General features: G+C 41.3%; 1 protein-coding gene across 12 annotated transcripts in view; it reads left to right on the top strand.

Annotated features, from left to right (window-relative positions):
• LOC137379558 (suppressor of tumorigenicity 7 protein homolog) overlaps positions 1-13,886 on the top strand; it is a 231,948-nt gene that overhangs the window by 51,344 nt on the left and 166,718 nt on the right. The window contains exon 1 of one of the 12 annotated variants that reach the window (XM_068050551.1): positions 10,762-10,835. The exons of the other annotated variants lie outside the window; for them this stretch is intronic. Within the exon in view, the coding sequence (XP_067906652.1) occupies positions 10,829-10,835 (7 nt within the window). The 5' untranslated portion in view covers positions 10,762-10,828. Of the gene's footprint in view, positions 1-10,761; positions 10,836-13,886 lie in introns of those variants that run through there. 12 annotated transcript variants of the gene reach the window in all.

The following is a 13,886-nucleotide window of genomic DNA, read 5'->3' as shown; positions in this document are numbered from 1 at the left end:
CAGTACATTTCTGTACAGTTCTATTTGTTCATGGGATGTGTGTGTTGCTGCATTTATTGCCCTAGAGAAGGTGGTGGTGAGCCACCTTTTTGAACCATTGCAGGCCTTGTAGTTTAGGTGCACCCACAGTGCTGTCAGGAAGCCAATTCCAGGTTTTTGACCCAGCGACAGTGAAGGAACAGTGATATAGTTTCAAGTCAGGATGGTGTGTGACTTGGAGGGTAACTTACAGGTGGTGATGTTCCCATACATCTGCTGCCCTTGTCCTTCTAGGTGGTAGAGGTTGTGGGTTTGGCAGGTGCTGTCGAAGGAGCCTTGGTGAGTTGCTGCAGTGCATCTTGTAGATGGTGCCACTGTGAGCTGGTGGTAGAGGGAGTGAATATTTAAGGTGGAGGATGAGGTGTCAATCAAGCAAGCTGCTTTGTCCTGGATGGTATCAAGCTTGAGTGTTGTTGGAGCTGCACGCATCCAGCCAAGTGGAGGGTATTCCATCACACTCCTGACTTGTGCTTTATAGATGGTGGACAGGCTTTGGGGAGTCAGGCGGTGAGTGATTCGCTGCAGAATTCCCAGCCTCCGACCTGCTCTTGGGCCAGTTAAGTTACTGGTTAGTGGCAACCTCCAGAATATTGATGGTGGGGCATTCAGTGATGGTATGCCATTGATTGTCAAGGACAGATGGTTAGATACGCTTGGTCATTGCCTGCCACTTGTGTGGCGCGAATGTTACTTGCTGCTTATCAAGCTACGCCAGAATGTTGTTCTGGTCTTGCTGCATGCAGACATGGACTGCTTCAGTATTGGAAGTTGTGAATGGTACTGAACACTGTGCAATCATCAGCGAACATCCCCACTTCTGACCTTATGATGGAGGGAAGGTCATTGAAGCAACTGGAGATGGTTGGGCCTAGGACACTACCCTGAGGAACTCCTGCAGCAATTTCTTTCCGTTATAGAATTTTATCCCCTACTGCCAGTAAATGGTGGAGTTTCAGTGCTGGTGTAAATTTGGCCTTTGACATGACCTGTCCCATTGTTTATCTCAAACATGACTCTGAGCATGACTTACAGCTGCTATGAAAACCACAGTCACTTTTCACTGCCTCAGTGCAGAATTGCTGTTACACACGAATTGTTGATGAGACACAAAGAGTGTGTTGCAAAATAATGTCTTGACTGGCACTTTTTCCCAGGATGCGACGGACAGTCATGTAGCAATTGCCTGTTAGTCCATGTTAGTTGCCTTGTACTTAACATTGACTCAGCTCCTGAGGCCACTGGAATCCTGCCACTACATTTGAATATACCGCCACCAACATAGCTGTGAAGTTTGCGGTCAAGTTGCTCTCTCTCTGCTTGTTTTTTAAAAAAAATACAGGTCTGTGTATAGACTGTGGTTTTTTAGGCTAATGGATAACCTGGCTGCCTTGAATATGACCAAATTAATACTGGGCAGTCTGTCACAGCAGCTACCTTTGAATTGGGCACATTCAGTCTTCTTGCACTAGGAAGTCATATTTAGTTCTCTCAGTATTCTGTAGCTGCCATTTAAAATGAAAGGGCTCTTTTAAGTTGTAATTGTGAAAATCCACAGGGTGCATGAATATTATAATTTTCATGTTTTAGCAATTTAATTATTTGGAGAGGATCTCCCTTAATGGCCCAGTGCATCAATGTGCTGTGTGTTATAGTCCTGAGCCATATATCCCAGGAAGGTCTCTGGTTCAGTTCCTGGTCTGTGTTAAGTTCACTGATCTCAGCTGGGACAGTGATAGTGGTGCTTTGGTTGGCTTCTGTGTCCCTATGCTTGGAAGAGGGAGAAAAATCAATAAGGATCCCTTGTTCTAATTGCTGTCCAATGACCAATGTGTCCTCTAATTTTTTTGTAGAGTACCGCTGATTCTTTTAAGTGTGCGTGCCCTTCAAAATTTTTTTTTCATGCCCGAGCATGTTCGATAACTTAAAGAGACCAACTTGTGGGTGGCCTTCATGGGAACCTTCTGGTCACTGTGGCCACGCAGCTTAGAAGGAACGTTGCCAGTGATGGTGATGGAAGAGGGATTAATGTTGATGTCAGGTAAGAACATGCATACATGTGACGCACTTCACGGTTAAATAGTCTATTCACATTTGCTGTCTAAACTGGGATCTATGAGTCACCATCTTCAGAAGGAAGAAAATTAATCTTTCCTTTTTTAAGTACATCACCTATATGGCTGTAAATTCTTGTGTATGCTATATGTGCGCTTCCTGTCCAACTACATTGCTGGCGTGGCTTTGGGCATTCACTTAGGAAAACATTTAATATTAAAAATGCCTATGCAAGCATCTAAAATCGAAATCTCATGTTTAAGCTGTTGCTTGTAATGCTGTGGTTGCAGGCTCTTGCCAGCAGGTGGTGGTGTAGAGAGAGTTTCGGAAGTCACTTCTGAATTTGCCATCTTGCCAACTTGTATGCATCAAGTGACCATTGCAAATGTCACAGGCAATTTACCAGTTGTGATAAAATCAGCACTGAAATGCACTGGTATTCTGTGCTTTTTCTTGTATTGGCACAGTACATTGGGCAACTGTAGCAGCCTGTGTATTCCTAGCAAAGGTGTGGGCTCCTGCATTACAAGCACGAGTCACTCCAGCGTGAGTAAATGTTTCCCATTATAGATATTGTGGCTTCTGATATCTTGGAGACCCTACTGTAGGACTTGTCTCCCTTTTACCTGTACAGACCTTTCACAGTCACTAGGGAAAGTTATTTAAAGAAATAAAAGGTATAAAAAAGGATTAGAAACACCCATGTGCTTAGGAGCAGCAGCAGTTTGGGTGTATGCTGCTGTTTTAGAAAAGTGTTAAAATTTCACAGGCAACTGGCTGCCTGTGATTGAACAAGTGAAATTCTGTTTATAGAAAATGGGATTTTTCCAGGTTGTTTTGGAGATTGAATTATGCAATTCTGTTTATGATTAGGGTCAATGATTTATAGTAACTAAATAGGTCAGGTTATGTTTACATTATAAGGAGTTTTCCTGGAATTTTTCCTTGTGATTTGGACATTTTATTTTTGTCCCCCTGCCCCCCATACCATGCAAACTTAAGAATAGGACTGAATTCATTCAGGCCCACAATGGCCATTTTCTATCTGTTGCCTTTATTTTTAAATTGTGTGCTGTTTCTCTTTATAGTGACATTGGTCTATAGGTCTCCAAGATGTCAGATGCAACAACACCTATGATGGAACTCATCTGTGGGGAAGTCACTATTAGATTTACACTATCGCTGGGATAATGGATCCAGTTTGGCTTATTTAATCTCAAGAAAAGTGCCACGTTGAAATCTACTGTGAGAAAAAAGTTGCTGGTGAGGTTAAAAAAAAAACCCAGATCCAAGCACTTTGAACGGGTAGAAGGGATATAACTCTGCTAATGGACAGATCTGTTTGGCATTCTCATGTTGTTAAATCACCAGCAGAGTTGTGTTACAAGACATTAATAGCTTCACCCTTTTTTCAGTCATTAATAAGCTGCGGGGAGAGGGAACACTGCAGGCTTCAGTCAATTTGTATTTAACACACACAGCACTTCTCCAGTACCTTTCCCCACTCATATGAAAGTACAGCTCATGCAGAATGATTTAATATCTTCCTTGTGCAATAACACTACAGCCAGTAGCAGTGCTGCACTGTACTGAGGTGGTTCTCCAGCAGTGGTAGTGGTTAAGCGACTGCAGTGTGCCACGCGGTAAATGTAAATCACTGCCATTAGGGACATTCTAGCTTTTTGTCTGGACACTGCTAGGCTGAGCGGCTTATGCAACATTCAGTTCAGAGATGTAGTTTTTTTATGTTGATTGGAATTGCCCCATGGGATCGCTATACACACTGATACATTATCTGAAAAATTAGCTGGTTTGCTACTGACTCCCTTCAGGTAGCCTAGCAACACACGCTTGTCATTCACCAAAAGCACAGATGAGTTGTGCTATTGCTCAGACCTGTGCTGTGCTTGAGTCAACAGGCAAAAGTGGCACATTCTGTTGCAACATCCAGATTCCATTCATTCCCACTAGGACAAAATACTCCTCTTCTGAACCTACCCCATACACCTAAGGGTGTGTGAGAAAAATTAGGGAGAACTTGTACCTTGGTGCAGGAAGTTAACACATCAACACACTGTACCAACCACCTCACTTCAAATAGTAACCAATAGAAACAGAGTCGTATGTCAGGAGCAAGAGAGAAAACACTGAAACATTACCTGTTTACTTAATTTATAATAATAAAATGTCCTATTAGTCTACTTTGCTGCTTAAAATTAATTAAAACTGGTTTCTTTCACAAAGGCCATGTGTTTATTTAGTGCATAATTTTTACATTACCAAAGATAACAATATATTTGGAATAAAAATAGAGAATGCTGGAAATATAAAGTAGACCTGTCAACACTTCAGGTTGTTCTCTGTGTTATATTCTTGCAGTTGACAGAAGACATGCAAATTTCCAGAGTATAAACAGCTCCATGCTGGGAAAATGACGATATTGTAGAGCCATGAAAATATCATGTACAAATGTGCAATAGGAGCTGATCTCTGATAATAGCAACCTGTCTTCATATTTCGTAATGGAGCCCAGTGTGACTCGCACTCAAATACAGAGGAGAGCGACACCTGAAGGTCTCTTTATCTCGATAGAAGGGGAGCAACTCAGCAGTACAAAAGTGTCCTCATCAGAGTAAAGTTAGGGTAACATTTTAAGACAACCCTTCATCAGAACTGAACAGATCTTTATCAGTTTTGACAAAGGGTCAATACCTGAAAAATTAACTTGTCTTTTCCTTTTTATAATGATAGAGCTGCTGTATCTTACAACATTTCTCATAGAATCATAGAACCATAGAAACATTCAGCATAGAAGGATGCCATAGAAGGATGCCTGTGCTGGTCCCACATCACTGCTTTCTGTCCGTAATCCTGTAAGTTCCTCAAACTTAAGTACTTGTTCAATTCCCTTTTAAAAGTGTTTTTGGAATCAGCTTCCACCACCTTTTCAGGTAGAGCCTTTCAGCTTCGACAACACCGAGTGGTAAAATATCTCATCATCTCCCCTCTCGATCTTTTGCCAATGATTTTGCATCTATGACCTCTGGTTATTGACCCACTTGCCAGAGGGAGTAGTTTTTCTCGGTCAAAACCTTTCATCATTTTGACAACCTCTATTATGCCACCCCTTAACTTTCTCTGTTCCGAGGAGGAATTACTTTTCTAACCTATTCTGAAGGAAGTCTTAACATTGCACTTAGAAAATTGTAGTGTAATTAGACAGAGTCAACATGGTTTTACGAAAGAGAAATTGTGTTTGACAAATTTATTAGAGTTTTTTGAGGTTGTAACTAGTACGATAGATAAAGGGGAGTTGGTAGATGTAGTATACTTGGGTTTCCAAAAGGCATTTGATAAGATGCCATACAAAAGGTTAATATGCAAGATACAGGTTCATGGAGTTGGAGGTTTATTAGCATGGATGGAGGTTTGGTTAATGGACAGGAAGCAGAAAGTAGAGATAAACGGCATTTTCAAGTTGGTAGACTAGCTAGTGGGGTGTCGCAAGGATCAGTGCTGGGGCCTCAGCTATTTACAATCCATATTGATAGCTTAGACAAAGGGACCAAGAATCATGCATTCGAGTCTGCTGATGATATAAAACTAGGTGGGAATGTAAGCTGTGAGGAGGACACAAAGAGACTGCAAAAAGAAATAGACAGGTTAGGTGAGTGGGCAACAAGGTGGCAGATGGAGTATAATGTGGGGAAATGTGAAGTTATTCACTTTGTTAATAAGATTAGAAAGGCATTGTCGTTTTTAAAAGGTGTGAAACTTCTAAATGTGGATGTTCAGAGAGACTTGGCTGCAAGCAATTAGGAAAGCAAATAGCATGTTGGCCTTTATTGCAAGGGGATTGGAGTACAACAATAACAAAGTCTTGCTACTATTGTACAGGACTTTGGTGAGACCACACCAGGAATACTCTGTGCAGTTTTGGTCTCCATATCTAAGGAAGGATATACTTATATTGGAGACAGTACAGTGAAGCTTCATTAGATTGGTCCCTAGGATGAGAGGGTTGTCCCTTGATGAGATGCTAAGTAAATTGGGCCTACACTCTCTGGAGTTTAGAAGAAGGAGAGGTGATCTCATTGAAACACAAGATTCTGAAAGGGCTTGATAGGGTAGAACTGAGGAGTGGGTGGGAGAGTGGAATTGAGGCAGAAAATCAATCATGCTCGTATTGAAGAGCTTCAAGGGGCCATTTGGTCTACTCCTTCTCCTATTTCTTATGTTCTTATATTCTCACTTCATAACTGAAGTCCCTCAACTCTGGTAACATCCTGCTGACCACCTTCTGTATCCTTTCTAAGGCCATTACATGTTCCTGAAGTATTCTGCCCAGAATTTTCCAGCTGAGGTCTAACCAGCGATTTATAAAGCTCCAGCATGATCTCTTTGCTTTTATATTCTATTCCTACATTTCTAAACCAAAGTAACCCATATCCATTTTAGCCACATTATCAACTTGCCCTGCCAGCTTTGGTGTATATATACATATATGGAAATTAGCCAAGGCCTTTATGTTCATCTGCACATTTCAAGTCCTTGCACTTTGGGAAGACTAATATGGAATGACAGTATACTATAAATAGCATAAATTCACATTTAATTATTTCAGATTTTTGATGGTTTCCTTTTTTTTTTAACTCTACTATTGTCTTTGATCTGCAGCAGTTTAGAAAGCAATAAGGACAGAAAATCTCCAACCGATACAATATGTCTCCATTTTTACATACATGCTGTTTAAATTTATTGATTGTTAGACTTCAAAATAAGTGTCAACTAATACATAGCCCTAGTCATATTACCTTCCTGACACATCTTGCTGGCAAATTAGCAGCCACTTCTATCAAATATACTCGAGAAAATGCATGACCCTCATTTAGTGAAGACAGGAGTCTGACGTACAGATGATGGACTGCAGAATGAACTGTCAAAGGGGAAAGGGAACAAAAACTGCTGACCTTGTTCCTATTCCAATTAAGAACTGTCCTAAACCACTGCATGTATAAAGCCTGCACATCATGTTTTAGTCAATGTTGTATACAGAATGAGAACTAGTTCACAAATTTATTCAAGAATCAAGTGTCAATTGGGTGCAGAATTGAAGATAAACTAGTAACACCAGTAGTGGTTGCACTGGGCTCCCTTGTAAAAACAGTGTTATGGATTGCTGCTGATCTGCTCCACCTTTCACAAACTTTTTACATTTCCAATGACATACACTTCGAAGAAAAGTGTGGTCACACTTTGTAAAACATTGAAATAGCATTTCCCTAAAAACTACACATCTGAAATGTAGGGTAAAAATTTTAACTCGACAAGGTGGGTGGGTTTGTGAGTGGGCAGCAGCTTTAAAGAACAGAAACTGTTGGGAAGCTGGTGGGAACCCGTCAACACTCACCTTTAACCTGAGTTTGATGTGGTCCGTGGGACTGGTGGCTCGGCTACTTGACTGTGTAAACTGCTCTTCATCTGCTTCTTTCACCTTGAATTCGGACTTGAACCTTGTGTGCATGGGTTTCCCAGGCTTCCTGGAACTCGTCTGGGAAAACAGGGCGAGGGGATGGCAGGAATTGAGGGGGCTGAGCTACTGACAGGCAAGAAATACTTTAAATAGTGAGATACCATCTGCAGGCGATACCTGTAGAGTCTTGTAATCTGCTGCCCACAAATGCATCTCACAGGTGACCAATGCCATGTCTGTACTTCACAACTGATGAGGCCAGTCAGATTTGATCTGGCTGGTTTCTCACAGGTCCAGGGAGTCATTGACTGCACACGTGGCAATTAAGTTACCCCCAGATCACCCTGGAGTCTTCACCAACTGAAAGACATTTCACACTATCAATATTCAGCTCACCTGCAACTATCAAAAGATCATCATGCATGTCTGTGCATGATTCCCAGGGAACTGTCATGATGCTTTCACCCTGTGCTAGTCCTCCTTGGATCCTTAGAGACAAGGGTTACTCTCTGAAAATGTGGCTGATGATGCCCGTGAGGAGTCCAATCAGTGATGCCCAGGAAAGGTACAGCAGGAGCCACCTAACCGCCAGAGCTGAGCTGTTATAGAGCAAGCAGTTGGGATGCTGAAGATGTCTTCAGGTGCCAGACAGGATATCCAGAATGATAGTGGTCTGTTGCATCTTGCACAGCAGCTAGCACTGGAGCTCCAGGCAGGGTGAGGTCTGAGTGTTCTGCCACTTTGGAGGAAGAGGAGGAGACACATGAGAAGGAGCAGTTTAAGGCAGCAAGGGCACCTGGCTGCCAGGGATGTTTTGGAAGGCCTGATTCAGGCACGATTCACTTAAACTGAGGCAGTGCAGCCATCTGACACACACATTCTACATCCATTGGACACCCCTCCCTTTGGGAAATGAAATACATGAATTAGAACTGAGAGGGTTCTAAGTTATCATTGTGCACATTATCATTTTTCAGTGGCTGCTGACACCAGTGAACATGAGTGTGTTATTGTATTCCTTGTGGCTGTGTAATATTTCATTCAGTCACCAGTTGGCTGGGAGACACCCTGCTCTCCATTTCCAGTGGCCAGGCATGCCGAGACCCAGCTTCCTCCTCCGCAGCTGTCAGAGTAGAGATGACTGGAGGGCCATGTCTGCTTCTCTGCCTCTCCCTGATGTTCCGTGCTCTATTCTCCTGCAAGAAGAGATCTATTTCTGTGAGGAAGGGAATCTGTTGAGAGAATGAAAGAACAATATTTGTGGAGGGTCACTGTGAGTGATGGGTGATATTGCATTGAGATGAGGATGAGTGTCAGTGGTGTCTGGTCAGATGAGGATGTGAGAAGGTGCCGAGTCAGAGAGGGATGGGTGCATCTGCTCAGTGTGTTGGTCAAAGGAGCAATGTGCAGGAGATGGCTTGGGAAGGCAAAGTGAGGGTGGCTGGGGTTAGACGCACATCAGGATATAGTTGAATGTGCCATGCCACTCACCTTTTCTGCCCTGATTAGATTATTGAACCTCTTGCGGCACTATACCCAGAAGCTGCTCACCTCCTCTGCCACTTCTAGCCACATCTGCTTGTTTTCAGAGGCAGGCTTCTTCCTCCCGTCTGGAGGGAGCAGAATTTGTCTGCGGGAATGTGCAGCCTGAAGCATATCCAAACATGTGTCGCTGAAGTGTGGTGCTGCCTTGTTTCTTTGTGTCTCCATTCCTGTAGCTTCTGGCTCTGGCTGAAAATCTCTACCATACCTCAACTCTGATCCTCACATGGTCGCTTGGAATACTTCAGCTGAAATAGACTGTTACAGGTCATCATCACGCCCGCTCACTCTGGTCGGGAACCTCAGTCGTCAGATGCAAATACAGTGGCTGGGTTAAACGGCCACTGATAAATGCACTTCTGAAACTTCTGAGTTCCTGACGTGCGGCTGGCCTCCCCCACTGTGAGGGGTTCGGAGGTTTAAAATTCAGCCCATTAACTTGACTTTGCTCTCCACAGATGCTGACTGACCTGCTGTGTGTTTCCTGCATTCCCTGTTTTTGTTTGATTCCTTGCTTTCAGTTTAACAGTCTGACTCGCTTCTTTATATGATAGAACATAGTCAATTTTCAGCATGCCGTATCTTTCCTGCTAAAGCACATATTCTTTAACCATGCACAGCAAAGAAATATGAACTACAGCTAGAAACATGCCATTTTACCCATAATCAGATCTGTGAAATTGTGCAAACATTACGTTTAAAAGAGATGAATAAGCTCACTTTCATTTTATGTACCTGCTGGAATATTGTACTGACCCATAACTGGGTGAACCAGCAGAGCCTTCCACTGTAGTAGAATTACAGTATTAGCTGAACTGCTGCTAAGACATTCTCGCTGAGGTACACAGCTCCTTTACAAGACAAAATGTTAATGTGGCAACATTTCACGTTCATTTTGTTTCTGCCAGAATGTGAAGGAAGAAAGGGATCTAGATGGCCTGACCCTAACGCAGGCATGATTGATGCTTTTGGTACTTGACTCTCAGCTTGCCTCATCCTAACTTGCTTCCGTCTCTTTTCTTGCCCTTCCTGAGACAAATCTCTCATCTCCTGTTACTTTTAATCCACTCAAACTTGCTCACAATCTGAAAAATTAGCTAGTGAGGTTTGGAGTAATTGGGTAGGGTCTGGTGCTGGTTTAATAGCGATTGGAAGAGGATTGGGGTGGCAAAACATGTCTGGATGTTAATCAACTAGCTGATTGGAATTGCATCGTATTTCATTTGGTTTGTTTTTTACAGATGACCTGGTGAATTAAAGTTCAGGGACCTTTTCCTTTCTGTGTGTTTCAGCTGCTCCTTCCATTAACCAGCTGATCGATTGGAAAAGCCATGAAAGAGTATATTTGTAAACCATTTGCACTCAGACTGTTGCTGTGGAACATGTCCTGAGTTCATGTTAAATCATGCCTATCAATAAACGTAGCTCCTATTCAGACTTATTATCTGAACTTGTTATTTTGCACTGAGCAGGAGGTTTTTTCCCCCATAAAATATGCATCTACTAATACAAATAAATGCTTTCAGGCATAATGTGGGGAGATCTAAAATGGAGTCACGCAGCAGGAAATAACATCAATCTTAATAAATCATCAACTTTTATTTTGAGGCCTTAAAGGGGCATCATCATTCTTTCATAGAGTTTCAGAACAGCTCCAGTCGTGCTACAGCCTACTTCAAAAAAATAAGGCAGCAATTTATTCTCTGTTTTGGAAAAGTTTCCATGAGTGGCAAGTTTTTAATATCATTAAATTCATGGCAGAAATCATTGATGTGATGGTAGTCATCAAGCCAAGAATCTTGCCTGTTTAGAAATATTTAGTACAAGTATTACTTGGAATGTTTTACTCTAATATTGTAAGTTGGCTTGTATTTAGAGTATTCACTGGTACCCACTGTATTGGAGGTTGTCCAATTTCTGTCAGTTTATTAATCATAGGACCTGGGAAATTGCATGCTGTTCAAACTGGTCTTACTTTTAAAATACTAGAGTGTTTGCCTGTTTTGGTATTGAATGGAATTGATTAGAAATATATTAATTTGTATTAATAACTGTTCATAGATGTTTAGGCGATAGTTTGCAAAGAGAATAATATGCACACTCTGTTGTAAGAAATTATGATTTACTAAATGTATGGGCCATTCAGTACATGCATTGAAGTTAACACTTTTTTTTAGTCTGAAACAAATGTGCTGTAAGTGCAGATGTCAGATGTAATTTTAAAGAAATGAGATTCTCTGTACCAGACCTCAAATATGTAGCATGTTGGTTAAAGGACTGCTAATTTGACTTGGAGGTGAAGCTGCTTTTCCAGAAGCAGCTGAAAACTCGTAATTATTGTAAATGAGATTGTTGTGCAGTTACATTCGGAACAAGTTCCCTTGATTGCTGAGGTGAAGTTATCAATGCCTGTAAGCTTGTTGCTGCACTTCCTTTCTCTGGGGCAGATTGCAGCAGCTGTTCCTGAGAAAAATCATGCATACTGACCCACCGTTGTAATGTGCTTGGCTCATTTCTGAGCACAATATTATGTTGCTGAGGTTTTGTAGCCTTCAGTGCTGTTCCGCTGAACCTGAATTTGTTCAGTCTCCTGACTGCTTCATTTTCAAAGTGCCAATTCAGAAACCTATAGTTTAGAGAAGATGCTTTGTTAACAGAAAAAGGAGATATGCGTGCTTTGTAATCAGGCCTGGTGACAGTTGCTTTCATTTGAATGTTCTCTGCCAGTTGTACATGCTCCTTTGTCGGATTAATTGGCTACGTTGAAAGTGAGCCGCATGCATAAAGTCTATAAAATAGCAGCTGTAATGGAGAAAATTTCTAAAGACTTTGGATTGGATGCAACAAAAAATAATAACGACATCGGGAATAGTCTAGGTTTTGTGCAGAGGTCAGAGATGCTTGCAAGATTTAAAATGAAAGGGTTCCAGGGCCATGACCAGCATTCTGTGCTAAAAAAATTAAATGTTTGTGTCTCATTATTTTTAGTGTTTTGGAAATCTTAGTAACACCATGTGTATCAAATCCCATCTTTTCCTCCTTTGTTTTCCAACCCACTGTCTCTTACACCTTGAATCAAACTAATATAGACAAAATGTGGAGTAAGATGGCAAGGATCTCTAGTGTAAGCAGAGAATGAAAAATGAAGGTCATGGAAAATAGAGTCAGTACCTCAGCCCAAATATACAAACATTTAGAACCATGTAGCCCTTTGTTACCATGTAGTTGGAGGATAGAAAGAAACAGTTCAGTTTCTGTAACAAAGGGAATTTTTCTGTTCAAAGGAAGTATGGTGGGGGGGGGGTGGGGGGAGCAGTGGATTAAGCTGTGCTGGAAGTAGAGGCAGTGGAGACTGATGACTGGCTCACATGGAGATATCTGTTTTTGGGTCTAAGAGGAAATTAAATAAATAAAACTCATCTAGTCCTCATCTGAAGCAAAGAGTCTGCCCTTAATGGCTGATGAAATTTGAGTTGGTCAGGTTAAGTGGGGTTCAACCTCTAAAGTGAGGGCTTCTGAGAGGTCACTAAGAAAGCCAAGTTTAGATATAAATTGAATTACCAGTCTATAACTTAAATATTGCAGGTTATATGGTGCATATCTAAGTCAAAGCCAAGGAAAACAGAATGATAATTCTTCTGGTGTGTGGTAGGTACATGTCAACGTCGTCTCTAGTGTGTATATAAGCCAGAAGTGCAGCATTGAAGCGAATAGCTTACTCTCTCTGGGCACTCTTCGTTTCAAGTATATTGGTCAAGATCAGTGGTCATAGCTACTGACTTGGCAACAGGCAACCTACATATTATATGGATTTTTACGTGGCTAAGTAGGTACTGTAGTTGGATTTTCCATTCCAACTGTTTGGCCAGTTTTCAATTGACAGGATAGCTTCAATTTTCAGACTGCCAGCATACGCATTGCAAGGTGTTGTGAAACCTTTGTGAATCAATAATGGAAAATGGGTAAATTTCTTGCTTGGTTTATCTGACCAGTTTTGGTCTGCTGTCATTATGTTGTACCACACAACAGATACGTGTGATGTAATGTGATGTGGCATGTATGTCGCAAGAGAGTTTGTTCTTCTGTACAGTAAAGGCCTTCTATTGTCACTTTTAATTTACTACCTAAGGAAAAATGAATGACACATTGGTTCAGTTAGCCAGACATCAGAGTGACAATCAATACATAACGTTTCACAAAGAAAATATTTATTTAAGAACTTGTAACAGTTAAGAACAGTTTGGAAAAAAACACCAACAGTGCTGGTATTGCAGTTTTGTAAGTGCTGTGGACAGTTCCACAACATTTGCACATTTCTAGATGCTCATCTAGTAAAGATGTAGAAAGCAAAACACCAGATATATTAAGTTGAATCTGGATGCATAGTTTTTGCATGACTTATAAATGGCAAAATTGTTGGAATAAAAATCTGAGAACTTTAATAAACTTATTTTGGATACTTACAAGTTTTGTTTTTATTCTGCAATATGCAGATTGAAGTATTTTAACACTTGACTTGCAGTCACAGAGTTGCAGTAAACAACTCATGTCCCCAGACTAATGCTCTGGAGACATGAGTTCAAATCCCACCACAGCAGCTGGGGAATTTAAATTCAGTTAATTAATAAATGTGGAATAAAATGCTAGTTTCATGAATAATTATCATGAAACTACCAGATTGTTGTAAAAACCCATTTGGGTCACTGATATCTTTCAGAGAAGGAACTCTGCTGTCCTTACCTGGTCTGGCCTACAAGTGACTCCAAACCCACAGCAATGT

Source organism: Heterodontus francisci, chromosome 18 (assembly GCF_036365525.1).
Source record: "Heterodontus francisci isolate sHetFra1 chromosome 18, sHetFra1.hap1, whole genome shotgun sequence".
In the NCBI taxonomy this organism is placed as follows: domain Eukaryota; kingdom Metazoa; phylum Chordata; class Chondrichthyes; order Heterodontiformes; family Heterodontidae; genus Heterodontus; species Heterodontus francisci.
Note: the sequence above shows the minus strand (reverse complement) of the source record. Positions and strands in the feature narration are given on the sequence as shown.